The 16,496-nt window shown below is 57.8% G+C and overlaps 1 protein-coding gene across 3 annotated transcripts; it reads left to right on the plus strand.

The window, feature by feature from the left end:
- Positions 1-8,820: 8,820 nt before the first annotated feature.
- ZNF710 (zinc finger protein 710) lies at positions 8,821-16,341 on the plus strand. 3 transcript variants are annotated; one of them, XM_039557461.1, is made up of 5 exons: positions 8,821-9,863; positions 12,465-13,989; positions 14,470-14,661; positions 15,112-15,286; positions 15,528-16,341. In XM_039557461.1, exons 1-5 carry the CDS (start codon positions 9,772-9,774, stop codon positions 15,698-15,700), a joined length of 2,157 nt encoding a protein of 718 aa, XP_039413395.1. In that variant the 5' UTR covers positions 8,821-9,771; the 3' UTR covers positions 15,701-16,341. The 3 variants fall into 3 exon arrangements, with proteins under 3 accessions (XP_039413395.1, XP_039413396.1, XP_039413397.1); XM_039557462.1 differs by having other exon boundaries at positions 8,825-9,863; positions 12,465-13,872; XM_039557463.1 differs by lacking the exon at positions 8,821-9,863 and adding an exon at positions 9,895-10,562.
- Positions 16,342-16,496: the final 155 nt, after the last annotated feature.

The raw sequence follows: 16,496 nt of genomic DNA on the forward strand, positions 1-16,496 counted from the left end.
CTCATCCCAACCTCCCCAAGAGATGCTGCATGTGGATCAGGGACATTCTGGACTGGCTGGGAGGATCAGGGACATCCAGTACTGGCTGGGTGGATTGGGGATGCCCAGGACCAGCCTGGCTGGCGGCTGCTGTTGGGAAGAATTGTTTTTGTGGTTAGGATGGATGTTCCAGGGAGCTGCTTCTCTTCCCAGTCAATCCACAGGGATTGTGAGGCTCTCCTTCCTCACAAAGGACTTTCTACTCTGAGTCCTGACCCCTCTGCCATGCAAAATATAGGCGTCCTAAACTCCCAACTCAAACACTTCCCTGCTGCATGCCCATCAATTCTTTGTTCATTTATTGAGCCGGCTGAGAGTCGCCCTTCCCAGGCACAGATTGACCTGCCCTCCTGGCTCTGCCTTTGGCTTTGCTCCAGAGCCATCAGTTTGTCCTTGCCGTGGCCACTCTGTGCTTGCTGTGCACTAAGTCACCAGCCCTGGAAGTGTTCAAATGCAGTGTGGACGTGGCACTTGGGGACATGGTTTAGTGGTGGCCTTGGCAGTGCTGGGGAACGGTTGGACTCCATCATCTCAGAGGGCTTTTCAGCCTTAGTGATTCCATGATTCCATCCCTGGCCCACATGTGCCCATGGCTGAGGGGGCACCAGCTCACTGGGAGCTAATGCCCCTCAGAGGAGCTCTGACCTGGGGCCAGGAGTGCCCTCTGGAGAAAAAATGCTTTCTCAGAGGCAGAACCATAGGCAGAGCTGGACGAGCCTCCTCCATCAGAGCGCTGAGTCTCTCTGCTGAATCCCTTCCCATCCATCTCCATCTGCACCTTGGCCGCTCTGCTTGGGCACCAGCAGAGCCCGGCTGGGCCATCGCTGAGCTCACCTGCCGAGACTAGCCCTGATCTATGGGGGCTTCAGTGATTTGGTTTGGTTTTGTGATTATCAACAAGGGACACATAGAAGGAAATTATTTCAACAGCTGAATATTGTGGGTGTTTATGGGACTTTCTGGCTGTGAGAAGGAAGGGCGTGAAGTACAGGGGTTGTGTAGATTGGGATGACAATGGGAGAGGGCAAGTGGTGCAGGCCCCAGGGCAAGCCAGGGCTGCCAGAACCAAGGCAGAGACAGCCCAGCCTCACTGAGACCTTGGGAAATACTAATTAGGATGAGTAAATGGTGCAAATATCCCCACCCTCCTGCTCACGAGCGGGATTTGCCCACTGCATCTCCCTGTATCACCCAACAAGCCCTATCTGAGCACTTTATGCCAGGCAGGTGATCCATCCCCCAGTGCCTACGGCAGCTCCCAGGGCAGGTTCATCCAGCAGTGACTCCATTTTCAGGAATGGGACAGCCACAAGCTGCAGGGCGCTGGGCATTGCTCCCAGCGAGCTCACGGTGTGCCAGGTTGTGTCCCTGTCAACTGTCCAGCCACTGCAACACACTCCGGACAGCAGGGCCAGACCCCATTAACTCCTTCTCAAAAGATAAATATGTGTATTTTTTTATAAAATCCTGGCCTCTGCCCGGAGTCAGGAGCATTGCAGGAGCTTTCACAGCATGATGACACACAAAAGCACACGTGCAATACGCAGGACTTGCATTTTACCCTGGCCCTGTGACCTGGCAGCAGCGTGCAGCCAGCACAGTATCCCCAGACCAGACACCTCTGCCTTTCCCCCAGGAAAAACAGCCAAGTCCTCTGCTGCTGTGGATCTCAAAGACATTGGCCATACAGACAGGCTGGTGCTGTGGGGGGCAGCAGGCACAGCTGGCTTTGGGCTATATGGGGATACCATGTCTTCCACACCTGGCTTGGGTCACTCCTGAGCTGGGCATTCATGAACTGCCATCAGCAGGGACCTTTGTACGGTGCCTCCTGCTCCATCTGTCCAACCCAGCCTCTCAAACTCTCATCCCTGACCTGCTCAGCTGTGCAGAAAAGGATCCGAAACATTTCCCACCTTGGGGATCTGAAAGTAGAAGTGGCATTGGCAGCTGTGCAGCTGGGTTTGTTCCTGTAACCGTGTGACAGGGTTGTCGAAGAGCCTTGTTATTGGAAAACTGGGAGTGGGACATTCCCAGGTGGCCTGGTCCAGTGCCTGGTGTGGGTGGAAGGGGTCTCAGTGCTCCCCAGTTCCTGCCCATGCCTCTTCCTGCCCACGGTGGAAAGCTCCAATTCTCTCCCCTCTCTTCACCTCGGGTCTGTAGGAAATGGGACTGACTGTGTTTGTGACTGGGCTGTGTGGGCCGAGTTCCACAGCGGGTTCCTTGTTCCAGAGGTGATTCCTGAGCCACAGAGCTGGAGGTCGGTATCTCCCATGCTGGTTCAGCTGTGCCTCGCTCACTGAGACCTTCCCCATCACTGAGGCAAACCACAGTTGCTGGTGCTGTGCTGAGGGATGTCCTGGGGGCTGTGGCACACAGGGGCAGTTTCTCCAAGGCAGAACAACCTCAAAATCTGGAGTTGACAGAGCAGACACAGCATGAAGTGTCCCCGTGCCCTGAAGCCCCTCTCCTGTCCCAGTGCAGCCCTCCCCAGCCGCCGGAGCCGGGAGCGGGTGCAAGACCAGCAGACATACCTGTGGAAGATAATCCGGTCGAGTATTAATTATCACGCTCAAATTAGAACCCCTCAGCTATGATTAACTTATTACCCAGCCCTGCAGCAGGGACAGCAGATGCAGGGATGATGGCAGAGCTCAGCGATGCCCAGCTGTGGGGGGCACAACATCCCTGTGGGGAGCAGACAGCGCCCAGCCCTGCAGGGCTCTGGGATCCCCTTGCCTTCTGCCTGGGATAAGCAGTAGGAGAGCAGTGGGGAGCTGTGTCTGCCCGTACTGGGCTGTGCTGAAGTTCCCCATTTGCCTCGAGGCTGGTGGTGAGGGGTAACATCTGTCCGGGTGCAGGAGCTCAGGGGGTGCTTCCCAGTGTCCAGCATGTGGGAAGACTGAACCTGTCAGCGGACTCACATGTGGTCTGGGCTGTTCACCTTCCTCTCTGCCTTTAACTCTGGTTGGACATTGCTGGTGCCATGAATGGATCTGGGCTGGCCCCGTGTTTCCATTCCTCTGTCCTCACAGGCCAGCACAGGACAGAGCCTGGGAAAGACAGGGACAGCCGGGCCCAGGAGCCACCATCCTGCAGAATGGACAGGCTCCACACATGGGAATATCAAAACTGGACTAAAATTGTTCCCAAGGATAAGGGCAGCAATGCTCTTGAAAGTAACACCCTTAAGTGAGACCGTTCCCACTGTGGGGATCTTCCCTTGCACCTGAGCAGCTGTTTCACATCCCACCAGGCAGCCTGTTCCCTTTGAGGGGATACACATCTCCTATTTTTATCATTTGGGGTTGGTTTTCCCCTTTTACAGCCAGCTGGGTCACACACACCAGGGTTCCTGAACTCCTCCTGCCTGTGTGTTGTCTCCTCGGACCTCCGGCCACATTTATGGCTCTGCCCCGAAGCCCCGGCAGTTTATGATTAACCCCAGGCCTGGGGATGCTAAGCAGGAGCTGTGTCAAGCAGGAGTGATGCCACATGAGCTCAGGACATTCCTCTCAACCTCAGCCTCAGGCTGCTTTGGGGGTGGATGGCATCACGCCTGGGTCTCTACAGGACACCAGGGTGCCTGTTGCCTCTGTCCCAGAGAACCTGCTGTCCTGGTGGGCTCCATCTCCAGTGTTTTCTTCCCCCTGGGTGTCACCTCCCTTTGTCCCGCATTCCAGCGCTGCTCTCCCCCTGCACTTTGGTTCATTTGGGATGTTTGGGCACCTTGGTCCATCTCCACGCACGCGGGTCTGTTAACCCCTGCCACTGCTGAAGATGCCGAATGAACCGGGGCAGTGCTGGGAGTCAGAGACCCGGGTGAAAGCCATGTTGGGTCTTTCCAGGCAAGGGTGGGTGCTGGGGGGTTTGGGGCTTGCAGGGTGAAGGGGGCTGCACCCACCTTTTGCCCCCTGCTCCTTGCAGGACCTAGCCCAGCATCAGGCCCCTGGGTTTGCCTCTGCCACAACCATCCCTCATCTTTCCCTGCAAGGTTTGGGGGTTGACCTGAATTCACACTTGTTCCTACAGATTTGTTTGCTTGGGGTGTTTGCTCCTTCATTTTCCAGAGGAATAGTGAGGTGGTGAAGGTAGTCCGGCCCAGCATTGCTCAGTCCCGTTTCCCTTCTGTCCCCATCTGCATGTGTGAGTGGTGGGAACGGGTTTGTCAGTGCCTCGGCGCCTTTCAGGGTCTTCGCAAAGAGCAGATTTATTTTCTGCTATGCTGAGAATTAGCTCCCCTTTCTTCCTCTTCCCTCTGCCTCCTCTGGAAAGAGAGAGAATGCAGGGAAGAAGAAAGGATTTCCATCGCGGCGGTGATTGGCACAGCCCTGAATGAGAGGTCATTCCAGCCGGCTCTTTCTTTTCAGGGCCCTTTTTTCCTGCTCCCTGTATTCAGGCTGGCAGCATTCTTTCCTTTCAAAGCTCCTCTGTCTGTCTCTCTCTTCCCCCTCCTTTATTTTTCATCCCTTTTCTTTACTTTTGCTGTCTTTTCATTCTGTTTTTCTCCACCCCCTTGGGGCTCCATTTTTTCTTTCCCTTTTCCTCTATTCAGTTCCTTTTTTTCTTCTCGCATCTCTTTTGAATAGCTCGGCTATTTTCGGAGAGGAAAGGGACTGTGCCGGGGAGAAGCCGTTACAGCAAGGAGGAACTTGAAAGTCTTTTCTTTCCCTGTTTATTTCATTTAAAAGCAAAAATTGTTTTCCAAGGCAGAGCAAGGATTCTGTGTGGAGCCTTTGAAGCCAGGCTGGGACAGCAGCGGGGCTGGGGGCCCTCCCTGCTCCTGGCAGTGCTGCGTACACTGCCGGTCCCAAACCCCTGACAAGCCCCTGGAGCACCAGGGGGATCTGGGGTCAGTTCTGCCTTGGCTGGGCTCTGGGTGCTTGTGCTGCCAGAGAGGGTATAGGCAGAAGCAGCCCCTCTCCCTCGGTTCACCCAACACCAGTTACCTGATTTAAAGGCTCTTCCTGCCTCTGGGGCTCAGGAGCAGCAGCATTTTTAGGGATGATGTGACCATAAGCTCTAAAGGCACATCCTGGACTTCTCTGCTGCAACACATACCTGCATGCACGTGGGTGGGACTAGAGGGACCATGTTTGTTCCAAAGGGGAATGGGGGGCTCACGCAAGGACCCCATGAGAAAACATGGGATGTGCCAGGACAGAGCAGTGTCAGGTGCTTGGTGTGCAGGGTGTGCATTGGTCATGGTCAGTCACTGCACTCAGATCTGAGGGACACAAGGTGCCAGGGTTCAGTCCCTTCCACAGAGGAATGACAGGAAGAGTCTCTCACACATCCCTAAGGCCACGGTGATTCTGGTGGCTCTGAGGAAGCCCTTTGCTCAGCAGATGAGGCTGGTCCCAGTGTCACTGCTCCAGGTGCCACCAGCAGCTCCACTCGCCGTCACCGCTCCCCTGGTGCCCTGGCACCATGCTCTGGGAAGGGCTCTGAGGGCAGAAGGGCTGGAAGATCAGGCCTGAAGCATGATCGATTTGGTCTGCTGGGGAGGAGATGTTGTGCCCTGTGGCACAACAACAGAAGCTCCTTGGGAAGGCAGGTGGGGCCAAGAAGAATCCCCTTCCCAAAATGCTCCCTGCCTGGGCACCACTCTGGGCGTGAACCATTGGTGGCTTTGGTGCAGCTTCAGTGGGGCTTTCGTGCGGTTTTGATGCAGCTTTGGTGAGGTTTTGGTGCAGTTTTGATGCACCTTTGACTGCTCAGAGAGTACAGGTTTTCCAGCCCCTGGCTAGAGCAAAATGCTAGCTCCAGCATTTGCTCTGGCTCAGCCCATGGGAAGTTCCTCCCATGGCAGACCTCCCCAGAGCAGGGACAGCGCTGGTGGCCACAGGCCTGCTCCTTTGGGCTCCTGGCTGTGCCACAACAAACACAGGAGTCCCACGGAAGTAACCCCAAGTCAGAGCCAGGCTCCCTGCTCCTTCCCACTGGCCCCAGAGCCCAGAGCAGCCTGTCTTCTCCCATCTTTCCATTACCCCCATGGCCAAATGGATGCAATCAGGAACTCTGATTTTCAGGAAACACCTTTTCCCCCTGAACTTTAGTCTCCCCTTGTTTTGATATAACATAGAAGTTGAGGGTGATCTATGGCACAGGAGCTGCTGGCTTCTATGCTGGCTCTGTTAGGATCATGGAGTCATGTAATCCCAGATTTGGAGGGACTTCAGGGATCATCTGGTCCAATCTCTTTTGGAAAAAGTCCAGACTGGACAAGAGGGGGCTGGAGGTCATGGCTGTCAGGTGCTGGAGAAGGGGTGGCAGGGCACTGTCACCCCATCATCCTCGGCCAAGAGGCACTTTGGGGTGTGGGCAGGGGTCCTGTGCCGGGCGTGTGGGCTGCAGGAGGGCAGGAGCGGGGCCAGGGCCCAGTGGTTAATTAATAGATCATTTCTTTAAAGTGAGATTCAAATAATTGTAACCCTGAGATAGAGAAGGCATTGGAGGAGATGAAACGGGAGAGAGAGAGAAAGGAAGCAAAGGACAGAGGTTCAGAATGGAGAGGGAGATTAGGAGAGAGATGAAAGAGAGAGGAGAAAGATAAGAGGGAGAGAGGGGACAGATCTCGGCGCGAGATGGGCGTTGCCAGGGAAACGGGAAGAATGAGGGAGCAACTGGAGGGATGGAGGAGCAGAGGATACTGGGGGTGGGGAGCGAGGGATGGAGGAACAGAGGGATGGAGGCTGGCAGGATGGAGGGGCGGAGGGACTGAGGGGCAGAGGGATTGAGGAGCAAAGAGATGGAGGAACAGAGGGATAGAGTAACAGAGGGATAGAGAAGTGAGAGATGGAGGGTTGGAGGCTGGAGGGATGGAGGAGAAGAGGGTTGGAGGCTGGAGGGATGGAGGAGCAGAGGGATAGAGCCTCAGTGTCAGAAGGAGGAAAAAGTGGATTTCCAGCAGAACAGGAAGCAGGAGTGGGACATCACAGCTCAGCACAGTTGTCTGTGTGCTGGGAACAGCATTTGGGATGGCAGCTCTGTCCCTTTGCAGTGAGCAGCCACAGCACCTGCTGTCCTTAGCCTGACCCTCTCACCCCAGTTCCCACTGGTGGATCCCATATCCCTGGGCAGATAATGGAGGAACCAGGCAGCTCTGTGCTCCACACACTTTTGTTCTGCAGCACTGGTAACCTCTGGTTATTTGAAAGCCATTCCCTTTTCCCTCCCAGTCAGAGTTTGCCAATAACCATACATCTTCAAAGGGGTAAATATTTACCTTTGATCGATGGACACAGTGGTCAGAGTGAGAACACCCCAGTTCCATGGAATATTTTCAGAGGAAGCGCCCGTGAAGAGGCTGGGGAGGGTTTGATGTGCTCTGGTAACACCCGCTCCTCCATGAGCCCTTGTCTGTCCCAGAGCCTCACTTTCCCCAACCTGGTTTTCCACCTGCTCTTACTAAAAACATTATCAACATCCTGCTGCAAATCCCAGGTTGTGTCCTTTGTTTTGTGAAGCCAAAGCCCCCAAAGACTACTCTTCCTCCACCCAGAAGCACTTCAGTGGCACACGTGATGGCACGTCTGTCACCGGTTGGAGATTGCAGGGAGCGGCCGCTCTCTGATCCACTGACAGTGGAGGTTCCTTTTTTCTGCAGAAGTTTTCCTTAAAACAAAAGTTTTCCTTCAAAAATGTAGTTTGACAGTATCTGGTGTGGAGACACCGACTGAATTTAAACAGGTATTTGTGTTCTGTGGCAGCAGCACCACCTGGCCCCCATGGCTCCTGCCCGTTTCTCAGAGCTTTGGCTCATTTTTACAGCAGTTCCTCTGTATCAGGGTCAGTTCCAGGGCAAGAAGTGCCAGTTTCGGTTCTGCCACAGTGTCTGGAGCCACTCTCTGGGTGAGCCCCTGGCACACACCACCAACACAGAGCCAGGGCCAGGCAGTGCAGCCAAGGTGACCCCCAAATCCTTGGGCTGGTGCAGGACAGACACTGGGTCAGGTTTAGGAGTAATTTTAGTTCTGATTTTCAGGAAAACAACATTTTTCTGTGTAGAATTGTGGGGGGTTGAGCAGCTTTATGTGAAATCTGCAGGCAAGATGAAAGCCTGTTTTCCCCTTTATTAAATTTAAATGAAGGCTGCTTTTGAGAAAGAAAGGAAAATAAAATCAAAGGTTTTCTCACAAATATCAGATCCATTATCAGCCATTTTCTGGTAAAAAGTCTTGAACAGTTTTACTGCCTCCTTCCCCACTGAGACTCCCCCACGCCCAGGGTCTCACTTTGTCCTGGGGCTCGATCCTGTGCCTTGGGAGCTTTTCTCCCAAGGTCTGTGCCACCACATCTGTCCCTGGGGAACTTCCCAGGACGCCCCAGGCACTGGCAGCAGAGGGTCTGCAGAGAAGTCCTGCAGAGAGCCCTGTAATGAGGGTCCTGCAATGGGAGTCCCACACAAGGGACCTGGAATAGGAATCCTACAAAGGGGGTCCTACAAAGGGTCCTGAAAAGGATTTTACAAAAGGGTCCTGCAGTAGTTGTCCCACAATGTGGGTCCTGCAAAGGGGATAGCCAGGAGCAAGTCCTAAATGTCCTCTTTCCCGTGGCACCAGGCCTGTCAGGCAGCCTGGGAACCTGTGCAGGGGGCCAGGTGACTTAAACTGCTACTGGTGCCAGCTGGGCTCTGGCACCTGCTCAGGTGGGTGCCCTTATCCTAATGAGCTGAGATAAGACAGAGCAGTGGCAGCAGGGTGGGCTCCTGCATGCCTGGTGGGGTGGGGGGGATGTCACTGCTCTTTGGGAGAGCTGAGAAGTAAATCAATTCCCCAAACCCTTTGAATTTTGGGTGCCTGGGTTTCCCTTCCCTGCAGGAGTGCTTGGGTGAGAGCTGGTGATTGCTGCTTGCCTCTGGGCTGGTGAGAGGAGCCGGGAATGGAGCCAGGTGGAAAACAAGGGTCATTGGTCACTAATGCCTCAGTGGAGGCTCTTAGGGCAGCTGGGGCCGTGGTCCCTCCCAGAGCTGCTCCTGTGGGGCTGTGGCTTGGATGGCTCTGAGGGTGTGGGTACTCCTTTAGCTCAGACCCTTTTGGGTCCCAGGTGTTACAGGCAAACCTGTGGGTGCAAAGGTGAGGCTTCTGTGGACCAGATGTAACATTTTCATGCTGCTCGACTGAGGATTTACCAGGCTCCTATCTCTAGAGTGGTAGCGCTGGCTAAAGGACCAGGTGAGGTGTTGGCACGAGTGATTGGGCAGGTGGGTGAAACCAAGGGAGGTAAAACAGCAAAGGGAAGGGAAACGTGTCCACAGACACAGCTCTTAGCCTGGTGGCTGGAAAATCTGGAATCCAGCAAGGAATGTGCTGGGAGTGGAGAGCCTGTTGTGCAGATGCTGCTGCCACAGGGACCCAGTGAGAAGTATTTGGGGGGCTAATCATGGAACAAGAGAGGGAAATAGAGATAAAATAGCACAAAGAAGTGAAAGCCATGAAAAAACCCTACTTTAAGTGACCAGGTGGTGAGTGAGGAGCTGGTGGAGGCTCTGAGAGGGGCAGCTAGGACAAGGGAAGGCAGGGTCTGCAGGATGTGCCAGGGCAGAGCCTGGATCTTCCCAGTTGTGTTGGGAAAGATGGGAGGAGAGATTGCACCAAAAGGAAACCTTGGAGTGGGAGGAGAAATGATGAAAGAAACCCAAATTTCACAACCCCAAAGGATCAGGGACAGCAGCCACCACTGCTGGCCCCAGGTGCATCCATCCTGTGGTGCTGGAGAGGGGAGAGATGGATGAGTGGACTGGAGCTCGGCACTTGCCACTGGCAGAGGGGACATCGGCAAGTGTGTCTGTGCAATGCCCCACGTGGGAAAAGGATGGGCAGGTGAGAGTCTGCATCGGGAAAGGAGCTGGAGGGACCCGAGCCTGGCCCAAAGGGCTGGACTTGAAAACTAAAGGTTATTAAGGCCTGTAGGAGGGTTTGGTTCCCAGCAGCAGCACTGGAGAGGAACCCTGAGCTTGGTGGGTGAATGCCTGCGTGTGCAGCCACAGGTCTGGAGGTCTAGGCTGAGGAGGAGCTGGGGGATGTGCTTGTGTCACTGCTGAGATCTGCACTGGGACAGGAGTCCCTGCACAGTGTTCGGGAGCTCTGCATGCTCCAGCCCTGGGCATTGTCCTGCTCCCAGGGGGAGTGGCTGTGGCAGGACTGCGCTCCATCACGGCAATGGGCCCGGGGCCTCTGCCCCGGCTGCTTGGACAAGGCTGGAAGCAGCTCCCGCGGAGCATGGAGGTGCTGGCAGTGCTCTGCACTCCGGGGTGCTGGGAGTTTCCTGGGGGAGCTGAAATACATGACCCCGCCTCACTTGCCAGTGTATTGGGAAACGGTGTTTCCAGCTGCCTTGGCAAGTCCCGAGGCGTGAACAGGGAAGTGAGAGCGGGAAGTGAAACAGCTGCCTCTGCCCTGTTCCTGCTTCCCTGTGTGCTGTTTGTGCAGCTGCAGCTCCGGAGCGCCGTGGCCTCGCACAGCAAATCTTCTATACCGTGTCCCAGGGCTCGTGTGTCCAGTGGAGACAAGTGCAGAGAGGTTTGTGCAGCACAAGGCTTTGGTTTTCCTGCTGAGGAGGGAGAGCTCATTCCCTTTCCCAGTGCCCAGAGTAGGAATCCACATTTACTTTCCCCTAAAAGCCCCTGGTTTGGGGTGCTTGTAACTGGGGAACACGTGAGTGCGTTGGTCTTGCAGCCGCCTTGTCTCGTGGTGCTTGTTTTGGGGGGCAGAGACCCAGCACCGTGCTGGGGGGGGCACCGACCCCTCTGCCGTGCTGGGGACGTGGGCAGAGCAGCTGGGTCCCCTCTCCCATGTCCCTTCTGCCTGCAGTGGGCAGCTCAGGGGCCCCATGGAGCCCCACGGGAAAGGGGGTTCCAGCTGGCGGGGTACGGCCCCGGGGCTGTTCAGTGCACGCCAGCAGCCACCTCCCTGACTGATCCCTTTCTTCCTCCCAGCCCTCCTCCTCTTCCCGCCACCGCCCTCCCCCACTCCTTGCTTTGTTTCGCTGCCTCCGCACTAGTCCCCCCCTCATCCCCTTCCTTCTCCTGCTTCTCCCACCCCCATCCTCTTCCTCTCTGTCTCCTCCCTGCAGCCTGAATTCGCCCCTCCCCTCCATTCCTGTCCCTCCGGCCCCTGATCCCTGCCCACTGGCTCTCCGGGGTGCCCGGGCAGGGGAAGGGGTGCCCGGGCAGACGGGGGTACTTGGCTGAGACCTTCCTCCTGCCTGCCCCCACAGCATCCCCCTGGCAGCTCAAGCCTGGGCAGGGTCCCCTCACCGGGTGTGTCTGACCCTGGGCCAAGAGTCACCAGTGCTGTGGCCAGTCCCAGCCCCGTGGTGGCCCAGCAGATGGGAGGGAACCGAAGAGGGTCCCCGTACCCCAGATGTCTGCGAGCTGCCAAGCCCCTGCGGTTGGTGTTGCTCCCCTTCTCTGTCTTTCCTCGCACTGGTTCTTCACCTTCCTCATCATCCCACCCTCTTCCCTGTCCCATCCCATGTGCTGTGGCTGGTGTTCGGGTGTGCACGGCGCTGGCATGAGGGGACAGCTGGGGCCGTGCGGGGATCGGCAGGAGCCGGCAGCTGCCCGCAGCACAGAGAGGCCGATGTCCCCGGCCATGCTCCATGTCCCTGCAGCTGACCTGGCTGCAGGGATGATGCCCAGGCACTGTGGGGTTTCCCTGCTCCAAAGTGGAGATTCATCCCACGATCTCCTCATGTTGGGCAGGTTCTCCTGGGACTGTGACAGGATCTGGCTCAGAATTTATCCCTTTTTTACCTCCCCCGCAGAATTTCTTTGTTGTAGCTGCAGGAATAATTGTATTTAGGAGAACACTCCTTCAGCAGGAGGAAGCGGCAGCTCTCCAGGCTCATCCCTGCCTGTCCTCACTGTCTGCTGGCAGGGGGAGGATGCTGTGGTGGTGCTGGGACCCCCAAGCTGAGTGTGCCAGCCACCAGTGCTGAGCCCAGCACAGCCTCTGCCTGTGCCTAGGCCCACTGCTGGGCAGGCTGTGCCCCGATGGTCCTGGTGGGTCTGGGCCCTGTCCCTCATGCTCCCTGTGCTGTTGCTGCTCCTGCCAGAGGTCAGAGCCACACTCAGCTGTGACCAGTTCCCAAACTGTTTGGGCACTTGTTCCCTGGAGTCACTCCTAGGAGCTTGAGGGCACGCAAGCGGCCAAACCCCAGCCCCAGGAACTAATAGCCCATTCAGAGAGGCTGACAGTGGACACTGATCCAAGCTTCCCTGCTCTTCCCTACAGCGGAAACCCCTGGAGCCACTCCATCCCCGCATCCTGGGGTGTGTGGTGCTGGGGACCCACACTGGCATCACCCGTGTCAGTTGGGGGTTCACTAAGGAAAGAAGTGATGGCTGGAATGAGCCCCTGCGGCACAGTGTCTGTGTTGGTGGGTGCCAGGGGCTCAAAGCCGTGTCTCTCCCTCCTCAGCCATGACAGCATAGGCCGGCGGCAAGAGATGAATCGGTTCAGCGAGTGCGGGACGCAGACGGACGCGGTGGTGGTGCTGTCCCTGGCACAGGCTGCGGTCCTGGGCCTGGTGTCCGATAATGAGCTGCTCGGGGCCACCATCACCCCTACTGGCTTCTTCCCGGGGCTGGCTGGGGAGCAACTGGACAATGGCACCATGGAGCCTGGGGAGCCTGAGGGTGAGGAGCAGGTGCCTGGGGATGGGCAGGATGAAGACACCCTGGAGGCAGAATCCTCCCTGGAGAAGCATGCCCGGAGGAGGAAGAGGCCGCCTGTGAGGCTGGTGCCCAAGGTCAAGAGTGAGAAGGCAGAGGTGGAGGCTGAGCCACCATACAATGCGTCCATCCCTGGGGACGAGGAAGGCGAGGGGCAGCATGGCCATCCGCCCCAGCCCCCAGAGTCGGCGGTGCAGAGCGGTGCCATGAAGATGATCGACCTGGGCACCTTCAGCAGGAAGCCCCGACGCCTGCGGCACCTGCGCCGGCATCGGGAGCTGGAGGGCACCGAGCGCCGGCACAGGGGCAGTGACCTGGCCAGCAGCACTGTGGGGGCCCCACAAACCGTGGGCACCTTCGAGGAGGGCGCCCCATCCCCTGGTGAAGCAGAGGCCCCTGTGCCAGCATCCCCTGAGCAGGTGAAGAGTGAGCAGGGCTGTGGCTGGCAGGAGCCGGGGGAGCTGGAGGCGGCCGGCGGCACCAGTGAGCACAGCAGGAAGGCGCAGCTGGACCGGCTGGACATCAACGTGCAGATCGATGACTCCTACCTGGTGGAGGCAGGGGACCGCCAGAAGCGCTGGCAGTGCCGCATGTGCGAGAAGTCCTACACCTCCAAGTACAACCTGGTGACCCACATCCTGGGCCACAACGGCATCAAGCCCCACTCGTGCCCACACTGCAACAAGCTGTTCAAGCAGCCCAGCCACCTGCAGACCCACCTGCTGACCCACCAGGGCACACGGCCCCACAAGTGCGGGGTGTGCAGCAAAGCCTTCACTCAGACCAGCCACCTGAAGCGGCACATGCTGCTGCACACCGACATCAAGCCCTACAGCTGCCGCTTCTGTGGCCGCGGCTTCGCCTACCCCAGCGAGCTGAAGGCGCATGAGGTGAAGCACGAGAGTGGGCGCTGCCACGTGTGCGTGGAGTGCGGGCTGGACTTCTCCACGCTCACCCAGCTGAAGCGGCACCTGGCCACGCACCAGGGCCCCACACTCTACCAGTGCCTGGAGTGCAGCAAGTCCTTCCACTACCGCAGCCAGCTGCAGAACCACATGCTGAAGCACCAGAATGTCCGGCCCTTTGTCTGCACCGAGTGTGGGATGGAGTTCAGCCAGATCCACCACCTCAAGCAGCACTCGCTCACGCACAAGGTAGGGGCTAAGGGTCCTCTGGGGTGCTGCCCTCATCGTGCCCAGAGGAGATGTGCCAGCGCTGGATGTGGGTGCTGGCGGAGAGGAGTGGTCCAGTGCCCCCAGTCTTGGGAGGAGGTGGGTGGTGCAGGTGGGCAGTAGCACCTGTGGCTGGCATTAGCTGGGGTCACTGACATGCAGTGAGGGGGTCCCTGGGACCCAGCCCCTGCCCTTCTGGGGGTTCCCTTCCTCAGGGAGGGAGTTTTAGACCTGCTGCAGGGTAACCTGGGGGGTCCTGTCCAGGGGCTCTCACAGCCCCTCTGGGCAGGCTGTATGTGGGTGTTTGCCCTTTTCCAGGGGCTCTTTAATGGGGAGCAATTGGGCTGAGCCCCAGAGCAAAGCTGGCACTCAGCTGTGCTTACAGAGCCTGTCCAGCCCCTGCCCACAGCCCCTGCATGTGGCTGGGCTGTCAGATATGCTCCGTGCTGTGCTCAGCAGAAGGAGCCCATCCGTTGCCCATGGGGTCCCTTCTCCATTCTTGGCACCACTTGTGTGTCCCCAGTGCCTGGGGGTCTGCCCAAGCTCCTTCCCGGCCCACAGCTCTCCCACCCCTGGCAGGGCGTGAAGGAGTTCAAGTGCGAGGTGTGCGGGCGGGAGTTCACGCTCCAGGCCAACATGAAGCGGCACATGCTGATCCACACCAGTGTCCGGCCCTACCAGTGCCACATTTGCTTCAAGACCTTTGTGCAGAAGCAGACGCTCAAGACCCACATGATTGTGCACTCACCGGTGAAGCCGTTCAAGTGCAAGGTACCAGCGGGACTGGGGGGCTGATGGAGCTGGGGATGGGGCAGCACAGGTCCGGCTGTGCTATGCCCCCAGGAATCTGGCCAGGCTGGGCCCTTGGGCATGGAAGTGGCTTTGTGATGCCTCCCCTGCTCGCTTGGGCATGGAATATCTGCCCCAAGCTGTGATGGGAGCATTGCTGCTGCTGAAATGACAACCAGTGCCTCTCTCTGACCAGTGCTGGATGCTCTGGAACTTCCAACAGCATCAACACTGCACCCCCAAGCCCCCCCCCCCCCCACAGAGTGGGAGGTGGGAGGGAGCCCCATTATTCTTGGCAGGAGCCACAGGGGACTCCAGGAGGGGAGCAGCCCCATTACTCTTGGTGGGAGCCACAGGGGACCCTGGGGGCCAGGACTGCGCTGCAGAGCCTTTGGCAGCTCTGGGGGCTGACCGTGGGCACGCTGCCGGCAGGTCTGCGGCAAGTCCTTCAACCGCATGTACAACCTGCTGGGACACATGCACCTGCATGCTGGCAGCAAGCCCTTCAAGTGTCCCTACTGCTCCAGCAAGTTCAACCTGAAGGGCAACCTCAGCCGGCACATGAAGGTCAAGCATGGGGTGATGGACATCAGCCTGGACAGCCAAGGTGGGTCCCTGGCGCGGACTGGGCATCGTGACTGCCCCCAGCAGTGCCCATAGCACTGGGAGCTGGGCTGTGCCGTGGTGGCTGTGGCAAGTTCATGCCTTCTCACCCAAGGGCTACCCCCACAAGCAGCCCACATCGAGCAGGGCTGTGGCTCCCAGGGAGTTTTGGGCTCCAAACCCAGGGAGGGGGGAGCTGTGGTCCCCACAGGTCCATCACTCCGTGTCCTTGTGCTGACTCCTAGATGCCATGATGGAGCTGGCTGGGGCTGACCACGCCGAGCTGGATGGCCAGCAGGAGATGGAGGACTTCGAGGAGGAGAACTCTTATGGCTACGGGGCTGTGGGCAACCCCCCAGACGAGCACACGCTGGCCGAGCAGGCCATGAAGGAGATGGCCTACTACAACATGTTGTAGCCAAGGCTGGTGGGGCTGTGGGGGCTTGGTGGGGTTAAGAGGGGCTGCAGCACCCAGCCAGGCCCCCCCAGAGTTGGAGGGATGGCTTCCACTGGGCTTGGGGAACACAGGGATGTCCAGAAGCCTTTGCTGCACCTGCCTTGGCTCTGTTGCTGCCCCCCTGTCCCTGCCTGCACCCTGCACCTGGTGACTTGAAGCTGCAGGTAGGGGAGGCATGTCCCAGCAGATCACTGAATGAGTAAGGATGGAAGGGGCTGCTGTGGAGCAAGATGATGAGCATCACTAATTATTCTACCTCCTGGGTCCCCCCCTCGGCTGCACAGGGGTTCCCCCTGATGGGCAGAAGCCCCTGCCCACATGAGGAGGTGGGTTTGCATTCCGCACTCACCCCGGGGCTCCCTGTGTCAGGCCCTGGGATGCAGAACAGAGTATTTTCGTAGAAGCTCAGGGCGCAGTCAGCGCCCACAGCTCCGGGTCTGGAGCTGCAGCCAGCAGTGGATCCGGGGGAGGCAAACCCAGCCCAGCCCCAGCAAATGATGGTATTTTGAAAGTAATTTATTTTTTTCAGATGTGCCGCGTGGTTGGATTTATCTTTTCACTGAGTTCAGTTCCCTTCAACCAATGTGCTTTGTAAACCCGTGTAAGCTGTGTGGTCTGTGTGGGGAAAGGGGGTTGTGAGGGGCTGAGGACCAGAGCAGGGTCCTGGGCAGAGCCCCCCACTAAGGAAGTGGCAACCCCTCCTTGCCCCCCAACTGCTCTGGGGCTTGAGGAAAAGGCTCTCACTGGGGCAGACGGT

Source organism: Corvus cornix, chromosome 10 (genome assembly GCF_000738735.6).
Source record: "Corvus cornix cornix isolate S_Up_H32 chromosome 10, ASM73873v5, whole genome shotgun sequence".
Taxonomy (NCBI): domain Eukaryota; kingdom Metazoa; phylum Chordata; class Aves; order Passeriformes; family Corvidae; genus Corvus; species Corvus cornix.

What these genes read in the sequence shown, in the direction of transcription:
- ZNF710 (XM_039557461.1), top strand. Translation starts at nt 9,772, where the DNA reads ATGAGTGGACTGGAGCTCGGCACTTGCCACTGGCAGAGGGGACATCGG. An exon ending in CGTGGGAAAAGGATGGGCAG is followed by an intron (nt 9,864 to 12,464) that starts GTGAGAGTCTGC and finishes CTCCCTCCTCAG; the next exon opens with CCATGACAGCATAGGCCGGC. An exon ending in TGAAGCCGTTCAAGTGCAAG is followed by an intron (nt 14,662 to 15,111) that starts GTACCAGCGGGA and finishes CGCTGCCGGCAG; the next exon opens with GTCTGCGGCAAGTCCTTCAA.